Source organism: Sminthopsis crassicaudata, chromosome 3 (genome assembly GCF_048593235.1).
Source record: "Sminthopsis crassicaudata isolate SCR6 chromosome 3, ASM4859323v1, whole genome shotgun sequence".
Taxonomy (NCBI): domain Eukaryota; kingdom Metazoa; phylum Chordata; class Mammalia; order Dasyuromorphia; family Dasyuridae; genus Sminthopsis; species Sminthopsis crassicaudata.
The window spans coordinates 279,395,530-279,411,690 of record NC_133619.1 but is presented as its reverse complement, the minus strand read 5'-3'; the positions used below and the strand labels follow the sequence as shown (position 1 = coordinate 279,411,690).

Sequence of the window (16,161 nt, the reverse complement as noted above, 5' to 3'; positions counted from 1 at the left end):
CAAACAAAATATTTTTTAAAGTTTTGAGCAAAAGTGATATAAAATCACATGGATTGTGACTGAAAAAAAACAACACTTTATCCTTAGGTGATGTGAAAACATTTTCACCAAAGAACATTTCTCACTTTTTTGAAAATATAAGTCAACTAACTCTTTATAAAATTCCTATCAGGATAAAACATTAATTAGAAATTAATGTTAGCAGGAATTTTTTCAAATACACAAACACTTCTATTTTAACTAAAATAATAAGGCATTTGGTTTATAAGAAACTATTTCAAATAGGGTAAAATATTAAAAACTATATTTGAAACAATACATACTGAACTTAATTAATTTCACTTGGCTCAATTCAAAGAAAGAATTATAGTCAATACTTAATTGACCACACTCAAGAAAAATAGCAGAAATGATAGATAATAGCAAATAATGCATTTTAAATATTTCAAACATGTTTATTATTTGAAAATTATATATATATGTATATATGTATGTGTATAGTTACATATATACATGCACACACATACACACAATATGCACACATAGAGTCATAATCTATGGCCCAGCCCTGGTCAATAGAAATAATCCAAAGAACATATGGTCCATCGGAGGATAATAGAAAACTGACTATAATTTTTTTCAAACTACATTGTGAGCTGTACTACAAAAAAGATGAATTTACAAATTTAGTGCTATATAGATTTGGTTATAGAAGTAAGCATTTTGCATAACATATTGAAAAGAGAATCTTGATGGTGCAATTCAAAATCATTAGTACCGGTTTTGGGGGGTTGGATGGGAGATGGTGTTCTTAGGAGAGAAGTGGGATTCAGCATTTCCTTGTTTGAAGGAGAAGACTGTTTTTCTTCCTCTATGAAAAATAAATTACACAGCATCAAGTCAGATAAATGTTCTGGAATAAGTATTAAGAGTATCTACATAACTCTTTTTTGTAACAATAAATCATTCATTTTTCTTTTATGGATTAATATATATCAATTTTATTCTGTTGGTGATCATATACTGCTCTCATATAACTAAAACCACCTTATTTCTACAAGAAAAAGTGGTTATTTTTATTTAATCACTTTTAACTTTTTAACACTATGCTTTTTAAAAAAACTGGATTTTCACATCAACTCTAATTTAGTGTTCTGAATAAATAAAAACAAGAAATATTTCTTATATGACTTAAATATGGCTTTTCAGTGCTTTCATCTCTACTTAGCACTCACATTGAGTTTTATTTCATATATTTTATCACATTTTTTTTCTGTTCAGGGAAATATTTTAAAGTTTGTCTTAAATATTAAGGCATCAAGTACAATATTATATAGATATTTAAAAAATATTTGTTAATTTTATTCAATTATATTTGATGTAGCATTTAATGTAAATACTAAAAAAGCAGAAATAACAATAATAATGAACAATAATTGAAATCATCTTTAAAAAGTTTAAAATCCAATACTTACTAACTCTTTGAGGTTACTATAAGCTAAGACTTAAATTATGATATAAAAAGTTACTCACCAAACATACTTTTCTACCATCCAAGTAGGTAATATTTTTTTGGTTCCCCTACACAAATTGAAGAATCTTGTTATACACTAACTTGTTACTGATGTGACTTTCATGAAGTTTCATATTGTCCTCTTTATCACCTCTTTATCACTTTTTTCTATTGTATTATTTCTTCACTTCTTTACCACACTAGGCACTAATGATCACTTTTTTTCTTGATTCTCTTTTCTCTCAGTTTCCATAACACTAAACTCTCATAGTTTTCCTCTTTTTCAGTCTATTCTGTATGTATTTCAAGCTGAATTTCCTCCTTTCTTTCAGGAACACACTCATATGCCAGTTAGTAAAATAAGTTAATTGGTTGATTGATTCTATGACCCTTCTTGGCTAAAAGTGATCTCTCCTTCCTTGAATTTCTAACAACACTTTGCTTGGAAATCTCTTTTTTTCATTGATTACATCCAATCTTTCATTATAATTATGTGTATGCACATCATATCCTTTTTGTTAGAAAGTAAATTTCTTCAAGATAGGGTTGTCATTTTCTTTTCATATTTTTTGAATTTTTCGAATGTTTTAGTTTTGTTTTGTTTCTTATTAAATAAAAATTCCCCAACCCAGTATACTGAAAAGTCTTATGGAAAAAAAATGATAAAATCTTAATTATAAAAATGAGGAAAGTAAGTTCAGGAAAGTTAATTAACTTGGCATATATTTAGAAAAGGTTTACTAAATCAATTGATTACAATTTTAACTATACTGCACTATGTTGCCTTGAATTAAATTGAAAGATAATACCACAGGAAAGGGAACAGAATTGGAGACAAATATCCTACTCTAATCAAAGGCTGTCAGCTAGGTGGCATTATGGATAGATCACTGAACTTCAAAGAGAAAAATCTTGTTCAAATCCTCCCTTAAACACTTGTGTCTCATTATATCATCCTGGACAAGTCACTTTACCTTTCTGAGATTCCATTTTTCATTTGCTAGATTAATTTTTTCATTTCATTCACCACAGGCATAGCTACCCTGAAGCAAATCAGACTTCTCTGAGAGGTAATATAGGATAGTGGATAGACTATTAAACTGAAAGACCTGAGGTTCAAATCTTCTCTTTCACACTTGTTAGCTATGTAATCATGAGCAACTTATTTAATCTGTTGCAGTTTCTTCATTTGTTCATTAAGAATCATAGACTTAAGAGTGGGAAGAGATTTTAGAGGTCAACTAGTCCAAGCTTTATTAGATGGGGAAACTGAGATTTAGAAAGGTTGCGGCATCTGAAAAAGGTCATATGCATCATGGAAGAGCCAACAATACCCAAAATATTTGCCTCAATAAGTGTGAAGCCCTATTAAGATAATATATATGATGTACTTTATAAATTTTAAGACTTTATATATCTATCATTGATTGTTACAATTATTGATTACTTCTAAAAGAAGTAGACTTGGCTATAATTTACTCTGAAGCAATCTTCATTATTCAAGGTGGTTTTTTGAATTTTCAAATTGATCTTTCCGTTTCCTCTTTTTTTTTGTATATATTGTTCACACTATACAATCCATCAAGAGGACTCAAATAGAAAAATGCTAAGATGTGAATTTCTCTTTTATTTTTAGCATAGTTTATATCTCTTAAATATTAGTAAATAAAAAGTATACTAAAGTAAATAACTCACCTTGCTTCAATATAACTTTTTGATCATCAAAGTGATATGCCAAATATGGATAAACAGTAAGAAGGCAATTTTCTGCTACTGCAGTAACCTGCATTGCAAACCTAAATGCAAAAGAAAATTGCAACACTTTATCCATTGGAGTCAGTTTTATAACATTTTCCTACTTTTCTATGCAGCAATATGTAAATATATTTTATAGAGATCAAGGTATGAATTATGACCAAATCTTAAAAGGATATATATGTAATTATAATACCACATAAAATATTAAAAATCTAATTTTTTATTCTTAAAATTAAAGACAATGGAAATTAGATTTAAATTTTAGTTTTAAAAATAATCATGTTTTATATGTATCACAAATATGAATCTCATATCTCATGTACTCATAAGAACATGAGAAATTTATTTATTTGTTTGTTTGCTGCTGAGGCAAAGTGACTTCCCAGGGTCACACAGACAGGAAGTGTTAAGAGTCTAAGGCCAGGCCAAATTTGAACTCAGGTCCTCCTGACTTCAGGGCTGGTGCTTTATTCACTGAATCATCTAACTGCCCAATACCACATAGCTGCCCTGACATGGAAAATTTAAAGTCAGAAGAGATTCCAAAGTGAGCTCATCTCACTTTCTCCAGCATCTCTAAAAGATGCTTTGCTTGAATACTTCCAGTAATAGGTCTTTTGTTTCCCAAGGAAGTCTATTTCATTTCTGTTTATCTCTATCAAAAAGTTCTTAGGTTGAGGACAAATCTATTCTTTTTTTTTCTTATGCTAAGCTCCTGATTTTCTATTTGCTTCTCTTCTTTCATTGTATAATCTGAGCTATTTCAACAGCTCAAATAAGGCTGCAGCTGACCATTGAAAAATAATTGCAAGGAATGCAAGAGAGATCATTGGATTTACTGTAGAAACATTAATCATCTGGACCGTTTTGTGGGTGGCATTATATGATTTACATCAACAGTACAGAATTTCCTAAAATAAATTCATAATGTATAGAAGAATTGCACATGTTTAAGATATTGGATTACTTGCTTCTTATGGAAGTGGGTGGAGGGAAGGAAGAGAAAAATATTTGGAAAACAATGTTTTGCAAGGTGAATGTTGAAAATTATCTATCCATATGTTTTGAAAATAAAAAGCTTTAATAAAAAAACTAAAAAAAAGAAATTTACAATCACTCAGATTATGGTACAGATAATGAGCAATTATAAGGTTAGAAACAGAATTATGTTTCTGTGTATGTATGTATATCTCTCTATACACATGTATGTTATATATGCAATCCATTTTATATACAATTACCAAGATTATAGTAAATATCCCTAAAGTCCAGGGCTGACCAAATCACTCACCTACTTTAAAAAAAAAAAAACAGCAAGATATCTCTTTGTCGATTCTAAGAACACATACAACTTCTAACATTGGTATTACAAGTTCTTTGGCCCCAATCTGGCCCCGGGCTATTCTGTCAGGCATACTATTTAGTACCTTCTTTCACAAGTATGTGGTCAAGTCAAATTGGTCCATTTGCTTTTCCTTCCACATGATTTCACCTGCTGCTTCTCTGGGTTTACACAGATTGTTTCCATATCTGGCATGAATTTCCTCCACATTTCTCTTAGAATACTTGCTTTTACTTAGTCTTTCTGTTATGTCTGACTCTTCATGACCCTGTCATCATACCCAAACTGGTACTCTATTTATTTTGCCACATAGCTACTCTAGATACATGTACATACATATATACACATATTCACAAACACACACACACTATATATATATATATATATATATATATATATATATATATATATATATATATATATATATATATATATATATATATATATATACATACACACACACACATACATAGATTAGATAGATAGGTAGATATACAGATATATAACATGACCTTGGCCAATAGTGGCCATGAAGTTTTTTTGAAAGTTACAGCATTTTGCCATTTCCTTCACCAGTGGATTAAGGCAAATAGAGATTAAGTGAATTGGCCAGGGACACTAACTAGCCAGTTAATTCCTGAGGACTGATTTGAATTTAGGTCTTCTGAACACCAGTACAAGTACTCTATCCAGTAAGCTACCTAGCATTTCCATCATAAAATGCTACATCTGTTGTGAAGGCCACCCAGATCCCCCTAATTATAATAGCTCTTGCCCTGCAAAAATGCACATATAGTACTACTTTAAGCTACCCTCCTAACTCACACTCATAAATTGGGTCACCTAGAGAGGTTTCCACCCCCAAATTTATGATTCTGTACCACCAAAACTATAACCCATGAGTCCCTTCTAGTGTTTTCCTTTTCTCTAGTTATCTAGATGATAAAATTGACTCAAAACAAAGGTATTTACTAAATTGGCATTATAAAAAAGTATCACTGCATTGTTTTCTTCCTAAATTTGAAGCATACTTCTAAAAATGAACACAGTATCAGTGGAAAAAGTGGCCAAATAAAGATAACATGTGGCCATAGCATAAGGAAGAACAACTTAAACCTCTCATATTACATGGCTTCCGGGACACTAATGTGATCACACATCTCTATATAACCTTAGCCTAGACCTTGATAGATACATCTCCCCTGGATTCTGCTCCACTACTTGCATCTTAGTCATCATCAGCTCCAACAAAAGGCTCAGCAAAGTTCCTAGTCTTGAATGTTACTATTCAGATGAGGAAGAAATTGGGATCCAATGACTAGGTTCAACAAGGTTCCAAATTCTGAAGCCAGTCATATTCTGAACAGTATTCCAGTCCATGATGTAGAACTTCACTGCTTTTACTGACTCATCTCAATTCCCTAGCTGCCTTCTCATATACATTGCCTCATTAGTGTTTTTTTTCATTATTGTACTGTTTGTTTTTAATACACATTGCTTTATGAATCATGTTGGGACAGAAAAATCAGAGCAAGAAAAAAAAAGAGAGAAAGAAAAGAGAGAAAGGGGGAAAAAAGGACTATATCCTGTGTTGATTTATATTTAGTCTCCTTAGTTCTTTTTCTGGATGCATATGGCATTTTCTGTCCAAAGTCTATTGGGCTTATTTTGGATCACTGAGTCACTGAGAAGAACCAAGCTTTTCATAGTAGATCATTGCACATTCTTGCTGTTATTGTGTACAATGTATTCCTGGTTCTGCTTATTTTGCTCATCACTAGTTTGCTCTTTCTAGGCCTTTCTATAATCAGCTAATTCATCATTTTTTTCTTAACAGAACAATAATATTCCATTACCTTCATGTACCACAACTTGTTAAGCCATCCCTCAATTGATGGGCATCTACTCATTTTTCAATTTTTTGCACCCACAAAAAAGAGCTACTACATTTTTGCACATGTGGGTCCTTTTCCCTCCTTTATAATTTCCTTAAGATACAGACATTGGCATTAATGGGACAAAGGGTATGCATAGTTTTGTAGCTCTTTGAACATAGTTCCAAATTGCTCTCCAGCATGGTTGGATCATTTCACACATTCACCAACAATGCATTAGTGTCATAGTTTTCCCATACCCTTCAAACATTTATCATTATCTTTTCCTGTCATCTTAGCCAATCTCAGATATGTGAGGTGATACCTCAGAGTTGTTTTAATTTGTATTTCTCTAGTCAATAGTGATTTAGAGCATTTTTCCATATAACTATAAATGGCTTTTATTTCGTCATCTGAAAATTATCTGTTCATATCCTTTGACCATTTATCAATTGGGGAATGATTTGTATTCTTATAAGTTAGACACAGTTCTTTATATATTTTAGAAATGAGACCCTTGTCAGAAATACTGGATTTAAAGATTTTTTTTTCCCAGCTTTCAACTTCCCTTTTAATCTTGTTTCTGTTGGGTTTGTGCAAAAACTTTTAATTTAATGTAATCCAATGTCCTTTTTGCCTTTCATATTGTTCTTTAGTTCTTCTTTAATAATAAATTCCTCCCTTCTCCAAAGATCTGATAGGTAAATTATTCCTTGTTTTCCTAATTTGCTTATAGTATTATTCTTTATGCCCAAATCATCTATCCATTTTGATTTTATTTTGGTATGGGGTGTGAGATGTAGATTTATACTGAATTTCTGACATATTATTTTCCAGTTTTCCCAGCAATTTTTGTTAAATAATGAGTTCTTATTTCAGAAGCTAGAGTTTGGGGGTTTATCAAATACTAGATTACTATAGGCTTTGATTAGTGTGTCATGTGTATCTAATTTATTCCACTGATCCTCCACTCTATTTCTTAGCCAGTAACAGATGGTTTTTGATTACTGTTGCTTTATAATATAGTTTTAAGTTTGGTACAGCTAAGCCACTATCCTTTGTATTTTTTCTTCAGTAATTCTCTTAATATTCTTGACCTTTTGCTCTTCCAGATGAATTTTTATTATTCTTTTTTTCTTATTTTTTCTTATTAAAATAATATTTTAGTAGTTTGATATGAAACTGAAGTAGTTCAATTTAGGCAGAATTATGATTTTTATTATATTAGCTTGGCCTATCCATGATCAATTGATATTTTTCTAATTGTTTAGATCTGATTTTATTTGTGGGAGGTGTTCTATAATTGTGTTCATATAGTTCTTGGATTTTGTCTTGGCAAGTAGATCCCCAAGTATTTTATTTTGTCTACAGTAATTTTAAATGTAATTTCTTTATCTCTTGCTGATGGGGTTTATCAGTAATATATAGAAATGCTCATGATTTGTGTAAGTTTATTTTATATTCTGCAACTTTGCTAAATCTATGAATTGTTTTCAGGTTTTTGGATGCTTTTCCAGGATTCTCTAAGTATATCATCATTTCATCTGCAAAGAGCGATAGTTTTATTTCCTCAATGCCAATTCTAATTTGTTTAATTTCTTTTTCTTTTCTTATTGCTAAAGCCATCATTTCTAGTACGATGTTGACTAATAGTGGTGATAATGGGCATCCATTGTTTCACCCCTGATCTTATTGAGAATGCATCCAGCTTCTTTCCATTACAAATATTGCTTGCTTTAGGTTTTAGATACTGCCTCTTATTTTAAGGAATGCTCCCTTTATTCCTTTGCTCTCTAATATTTTTTTAAATAGGAATGGGTGCTACATTTTGTCAAAAGCTTTTTCTGCATCTATTGAGATTATCTTATGATTTCTTTTGGTTTTATTATTGATATGCTTGATTAGGATAACAGTTTTCCTGATATTGAACCAACCCTGCATTCCTAGTATAAATCCCATTTGGTCATAGTTTATCCTGCTGATGAGTTGCTGTAATCTCTTTGCTAATATTTTATTTAAATTTTTTGCATCAATATTCATTAGAGAGATTAGTCTGTAATTTTCTTTCTCTTATTTTGGCTCTTGGTTCATTGCTATTAACCTTTAGTCTATCCTCTGTGAATATGTAGAAAAAAGTCATAAAGTCAAACTGTCTTCTGTCTACTGTCTTCACCAATATTCAAGTACTTTCTGATCTTTTCTTTGGTAAATTAACTACTAAAATGACATCTATTATATTTTGTCAATACCCACTCAAAGAGGCTACTTAAAGTCTGAAAGAGGAGGGGGGATTTAAAAAGAATATTCTTTAAAATATATTTTTTATTTATTTATATGTGTGCACATTTTTTGAACCTTCTCCTCAATCTTGTTCAGACTCCATCCAACTGTTGGAAATTTTGATTTGTTTTTCCAAAGCTAAAGCCCAATAAACAAACTGTGCCCTGAGTGCAGTAAAACTACAATCCTTGCAATTACCCTCTGAATGATTTTATCCATAGCAAAATTCCGGAATTAGAATTTATGATTTTCATATCATGCATAAATATTATATTAACTATTTAGATTTGCTGGAGCTTCTATTTACTAGGGGATCCTGACCTGAAAGCTAGAACTACAGACAGCATGCTGTAACATTAAATAAGTGATTGATCACATTTCCTGTCATGTTAACACTATCTAAGTGAACCAAGCTAGGTGATCTATACTCCTGCTCTCACCACACTAACTCTAATGAATGATCACAAGGTTCAAACATTTCCAATAACTTGTAGACCGTTCTAACAGGATTGAAGAATGCCTGTATTGTCCCAAAAGTACTTGCATGTATGGGACTGCCATAGGAACTGTGTATTTAAGACCTAGGAATGATTATGTCGTGATCTAGCTTTTGATGGTTTTCATGCTTAAATACCCTATTCTTGCCATAAGCAAATAAGTGCTCCTTCTTAGGAAGGTAGACTGTTCATAATCAGTTCCCTTACTCTGAAATTAAACTGCTATTTGATTTTTGATTCCCTGTCTCTGGCCTGCTTTGTTCTGCTCCAGCCATACACAGGTTAGAAATAGGTCCAGTCCAGACTGTATTTAATTTTTTTTTCATTACATATCAGATGGAGGTAGAAAAAAGGCCAAGTAACTGAATTGTTACACTAGAAGATAGAGACAAAAGTCAAAGACTGAAAGAAAGTTTGAATCCTAATTCCAGATACCAGTCCAGTGCCCTTGTCCCAATAGAATTTGCAAAAGAGGACAGGGAATACAAATGGAAATAGGAACCAGTTATCCCATTCAGAATTGAAGTAAACAATATCAAAATATGTTCAGACTGTATTAGGGACAACATATAACAGCCCCATTCAAGATTATAAGAGGATACAAGGCCTAGCACTGACTTAAACTCCCAATTCAAGGACTGGATCCAGAGATAGGAATAAATGGAAGAAACCTCAGCATACAATAAACAAATTAAGAGAATCTCAATAAGTAAACCCCAAAGATTAGAATAATTCCACAATTAAGTACAAGTAGGAAAAGAATGTTTGACTATTTTACTAGTAATAATGGGAAAGTCAGAATACTCTTTGTCCCTCATCGCCACTTCCAGACTCTCTACTACCATTTAATAACCTATCTTCCTTTGAGATTCATTCAATCCAGATTTATCACCCAATCAAGATTCTAATAATTCTTTTATCTACCAAAACTCAGGAAACCCTCCTTCCTTCCTCAGAGTTCACCATCTATTTCACAGTTTTTTCCTTCATCTCCAATTCCTGCCCTTATAATAGGCAACATCAGCATATATTGAATACCCTCACTTCCCAGTTTTTTGATCAATTTAATTTACAGTACCCACTCATTCATTTCACCTTATCTGCATGCAAACATGCTCATACTGACATTTTTCCAGTTCCATGTTCACTTTATGCTTTAGGTATCTGTTTTCTTCATTCTTAAATGAGAAGAATAATAATAGCTTTTACCTCACAGAATTATTGTAAAAGTCCAGTAAGAAAATGCATTTAAAGTATATAAATGTCAAGTAATAGTAAAAGTAGTAGTAGTTGTAGTAGTAATGTGAGTAGTAGCAGCAGCAACAAGAGTAATAATAGAGACCCTTGTTACTATCTACCCATAAGACTGTTAACAGTCTCCTAACAGATCCTTCCACCTTTATTCTTTATTTGCATTGATCTGATCATGTCATACTTTTGATCAAAACTCCTGAGAGATTTCAGTGACCTCTTCAGTGCCAATAAACAAGCAAAATCTAAACTTATTTTAGAACGTAGATTTTTTGTTTGGCCTTGATAAATGGAAATAGTTTCCTCTCCTATTATCCCCCATGTGAAACTAAAATTCCTTACATACTCATAGTTAGTTTTTGTGATAGGCACAGGATCCAGTAAGATCCTAGCCAATGTGATAAGCACCCTAGTAGATGGTATGGCTAGCCAATAACAGCCTTACTAACAACATTTAATAAATCTCAGTCAAAATTAATTTGTTAGCTATTTGAACCATTAACTCTTCTGGCTGTTTGCACACATATGTCTTTAATGCTTATTTCCAAGAACTTTAGAAAGAGGCAATAGCCATTAAATGTATTATGTGAAACAACATTCACAGCCTGCTGATAACCAAAATTTAAAAACTCCAACTGTGATGACATAAAGACATTTTATAAAAGCAAAGTCATTTTCATTAAATTGTTTCTTCTACTTAGTATTACATTTGACTTTAGAATATGGCCAGGATCTTTTTTTTTCTATTTTGCTCTTCTCTCCCTTTATATTATTTTATTTGGTGGTATCAGCTTCTATGGATTTAATTACCATTTCTATGTGGATGATTCTCAAATCTATCTTTCCTATACCAATCTCTCTACTAATCTCCAATCTCAAATCTCTAATTGCCTTTCAGACATATCAAACTGGACAACCAGTAGACATTTTAAACTCAAAATATTTAAAAGAGAACTCATTCCCCCCCTAAACTCTCCCCTTCCTATTTTCCCAATTGCTATAAAAGACAATGCTATCTTTATAGTCCCTCATGCTCGCACCCTAGGAATTGTCCCTTATTTGTCACTATTTCTCATCCCCTATATCTAATCTATTCCCAATTTTGTAGTATCTCTTAAATATACCCCCTTTTCACCTCTGACAATGATGCCATTTGACATTAGCCCTTATCCCCTCAGATCTGGATTATTGCAAAAGCCTGCTAATGGATTCCCCTGCCTCAAACATCTCCCTACCCCAATCTAGGGTATCATGATCAAAATAGAACTGATTATTTTTATCTTAAGATCATCCCTCTTCTGAACTTTCCCTTTTATGTCAAAAACACTGTTCTTCTTCTAGGTATCTGCATTCTTTTCTGTTGGTGTTATCAGTTCATATGGTATTTCCTGTGGCAAGCCTGACTGATTCCCCCAGCTATGAATACTCTCTCCTTATCCTTCAGACTATAACCTATTTTAAATTATATTACCCCAGTAAAATCTAAGCCCTTTGAGGTTAGGGTCCATTCTTCATTTTGACTTTGTATTTCCAGTGCTAAGTAAATTTTATGTAGTAAACAGTAAACACTTATCGCATTGGAGGGTGTTATAAAATGGGATAAATTACTGAAGTTGTGCAACATAGTCTTCTATACATAGTGTATTTAAAAATATTATGTGTATCCATTTTTCCTATATGGTCTTTAAATGGGTTAAGCTTTAATTTAAATAAAGTCACTGATATCTCAAGATATCTTCTAACCATAATTTCTGTTAGATATCTCAGTTTACTCTAAACCTAGTTTGAATAATTTGAATTAAACATATAAGGGGCATATACCTATTAGTCACATTTCCCTAACTTTTTTAAACATAAATATATTTCTGCTATATATACACGTGTATCATTTTATACAATAAGTTTTATACAATAAGTATTACTTAAATATCTATTAAAAGGAAAGAGAAAAACCTACAGCTCTACCAGCAAGAAGTCAATGCAATCACTGTAATAAAAATGAAGTCTTCAAAGTATCCCTGATAATTTTAAGACATAATTATTAAATAAAAATTAACTATTAGAAAAATAAATAAGCTTACTAAAGTTTTGAAATGTTTTTCTTTTTTATTTCAGTTTTTTTTCTTTTGGAACAAGTGAAATGTTCAAACTTCAAATAAAACTTGGCAGGGCTAAATGTCATTATTTAAGAGATATAAAATTAGGGATATTAAATAAAATAGTTCAATGAATATAATAAATGTAATTAAGTGAATAGAAGACTCAATTACTGTTAAGTTTAATTAAAATCTAAAAAGTTAAATATTTTCAGCAATTATCCAATTTTTTGTTCTCCTAAAGTCAGTAAATTATTTTCCTTTACCATAAGATCCTTTCCATAATTGGAATAAAATGTTCAGTCTTCTTTAAGAAATTAATTACGATAAATGAGCATGAGAAAATAACATTTAAATACACCAATAAAAATAACAAAAATAAATTAAGAAGATACTGAATAGCAAATGAAGGAGACTTTATAGGGAGATTACTTGTTCTCCTTTCATTGACCTTGCAGTTTGGCTCCAAATTAATCATTCTATTGATATTATTCTCTCCAAAGTTATCATTTATCTCTATTGTCAAATCCACCTTTTCTCAGTCTTCATCCTCATTGATTATTCTATAGCATATGACACTTTGGACACACTTCTCTTAGGAAGGAAAAAACTTTTGGTTTTTCTCCTATTTGATAATTTCTCAGTTGCCTTCGCTATACAATTCTCTATGTCCCATCAGTAAATTATAGATAAACACTCAGACTTTGTACTGAATCTCTTTTCTTTCCTCTCCATACATCATCTCTTGGTGATCTTATCAGCTCCCATATGTTCCAATTATTGCCTTACCTAATAGGCTTCATTTTCTATAAATTCAAATTATTTAATTTCACTCTATATAAAGAATTTTGAAAGAAATCTGAAGAGGATTCTGAATGAGGATCTGTTTGAACTGTTAGCCACAAAGATTTCAGAAGACTGGAACTTTGGAAACTGAGATTGTTCAACCAAAAAGGTTCACAGTGAAATAGTTGACAGTAGCATTTAATCACTTGAGTCAATTGTTTTCATGTCTTGAAAAGAGATGAAAAGACTTCAATATTTTTAAAAGTTTAACTATTTGTTAAGGATAATTGTTGTAATAATTATAATAATTATTATTATTTTAAGATATATGAAGGAAAAAAGAAAACTTCAAACATTTATTGATGGTTTCATTAAAAAAAGTTGAACAAGTAATGAAGCTAAGTGTAATGGTAGGGAAGGAGCAGACACAGCACCTATTGTTATCATCAACTTTACCTTGCTTTTCATAATTCTGTTTAATAATCATGGCATAATATTTAACATGTGTGCATTTTAGTAATTTTACAGCTTACTTAAAGGTTATTTTTTTGCCTTTGTTATATAGGCTAAGTGGATGGATAGGAGTAAATTCACATTACATAAAAATGATTTTTATCTAAGAGGGCTAGCAAAAGATCCATTTACATAAAGTTAGAACTGCTGTATACAGATAACTCCTTTATCTCTATATCAAGTGTCCATCTCTTCCAAGCTTCAGGCCCATGTGACAAAATGTTCTTTAAACATTTCCAATTAAATGTACTAGCAGTTTAAACTGTGACAAGTAGAAGATGAAAAGACTAAAGAAAACAAGGATTCAATCTTTCAAGCATATTGATTTATTACTAAATAAATGCATGCCATTTGTCCAACAAACCAGTTTCAGATCCCTTCATCTTAGGCCTGGACCCCAAACACAAATTGTTATATGTTAAAAATAATCAAATGGCTTAATTAATTAAAAAGAAAAAATAATATTAGATAATTTAATTTCTAATTGGAGTGAAAATTAGAGACTTTCTAAGCTGGGAGAAGGAGAGTGAATAAGATGCAATTCCCTAAAATCACAAAAGGAGGTGTCCAACTCTCCCAAATATTTATGAACAAAAGAACATGGAAATAATAACTACTTGATCAGCATAGGGCTACTTTTCAGATATGATGTATAGATTGCTTGAGATACACAATTGTGAGAAAACTTCTTCTATCAGTCTTTGGATCTAACTGAGTTTCTGGTCACCATAAACTAGATTCTTGTTTAAGAGGATCTAAGCATTAAGTAGAAGTAGCCCAGCTTCCCAGCCACATAAGAGTTAGGTTCAAACAATGCAACAAGATTTTCTCTCAATTTCCTCAACTGAATAAAGTTTTCTCACAGGATTAAACCACAAATGAACAGAAGTATGGTAAAGTTTAAAATTTTAAAAAAAATATATGACTTCCCTGATTGTAGAGTTGGAAATTTGTAGTGTATAGTCTGAAGTTCAAAGCTGAATATCAGAATGCTTGATCTGTAATCTTCTAATATACCCAAACCAAGGTTATGGTCATACAGATGGCAAAGTTGCAACCAAAGTGGTGCAACTGTAACTTTGCCACAGAGCATAGAATTTAAGAGAGTGTTGACAGTATTTCAATCATTCATTTGGGAATATGGCATGTGGGATTGAATTCTGTTCCTGCTACTAATTGTCTGTAAGTGTGACCAATTTGCTTTTCACTTTTTAGGCCTCATTTTCCTTATCTACATCCTTTCTGATATGAAGCTGACTCTCTTTTCCTATTGATTGTGAGGCAATAAAACTACACAGATCTTATCACCTAAACTAATAGTTTCTGATTTTCAGATTTTCCAAAGCTTAACGTCAGTTAAAGAACATTCAATATTCTAGGGCAAATACATTGAGTTAGATTATTTTCAGAGCACAAAACCACAATTGTCACTAATACTGAGTGACAAAAGAGAGAGAAATGAAATGTTTTTCCTTTATTGATTGTCTTCTAAATTACTATTTAATTGCAGTTAGACTAAATTACATATCCTCTTTTGTGACACATAAAAATTCAGCAAACTGATGCTATAATTCTGTGACTTTGTGAATAATGCCACATTCAATAATTTTTTTTAACAGAATACATATAACTTACCATTACCTTCCATTATTCCAGGAAGGAGAAATCAGAACAATTCCTTACTTAAGAAACATAGAAATGGACCTCCTGGAAATGTTACTTCTATCTTTATTGTTATTTCTTTCTCTCTGAGAAGCTTCATGGTAGGAAATAGGAGTATAATAAAGAGACAAATTCTAGATTTTCCACTTCTTGGAATCAAAGATTCATAGCACTATTATGAGGTATTATTAGGTTTTTCAGATACTACTCTAATATTACCATCAAATCATGTGCAAAAAGCACTGAACTAGAATTAATAGATCCAGAGATTGTTCACCACACTGCCATTTAGCTAATTGTCTCATCTTCAGTAAGTCACTACTAGGCTTCAGTTTTCTATTCTGCAAAATGAAGTGATCAGACTAAACTGATTCTAAAAAGTACTTCTTTCTCTAAGGTGACTATAACAGTTGAATTAGAGCAATAACTAGATAGAGTTCCCAAAGAAAGAAAAAGACCCAGTGAACTCCTACACCATCCACAGAACAACTATTATGCTTTAGTTTCCATGACTCAGTTTCCTTGAATTGTTCTGCCTCAGTCTCCCTGGTGGCAATCCCCCCTTCCTGGCCATTAGGACTGAGATAAT

General features: G+C 31.6%; 1 protein-coding gene across 1 annotated transcript in view; it reads right to left on the bottom strand.

The window, feature by feature from the left end:
• The window catches only part of CFAP47 (cilia and flagella associated protein 47), a 781,966-nt gene that overhangs the window by 651,061 nt on the left and 114,744 nt on the right, over positions 1–16,161 (bottom strand). The window contains exons 17-18 of the mRNA XM_074302067.1: positions 3,209–3,309; positions 779–871 (exon numbers count right to left, since the gene is read on the bottom strand). Of these exons, the coding sequence (XP_074158168.1) occupies positions 779–871; positions 3,209–3,309 (194 nt within the window). The remainder of the gene's footprint in view (positions 1–778; positions 872–3,208; positions 3,310–16,161) is intronic.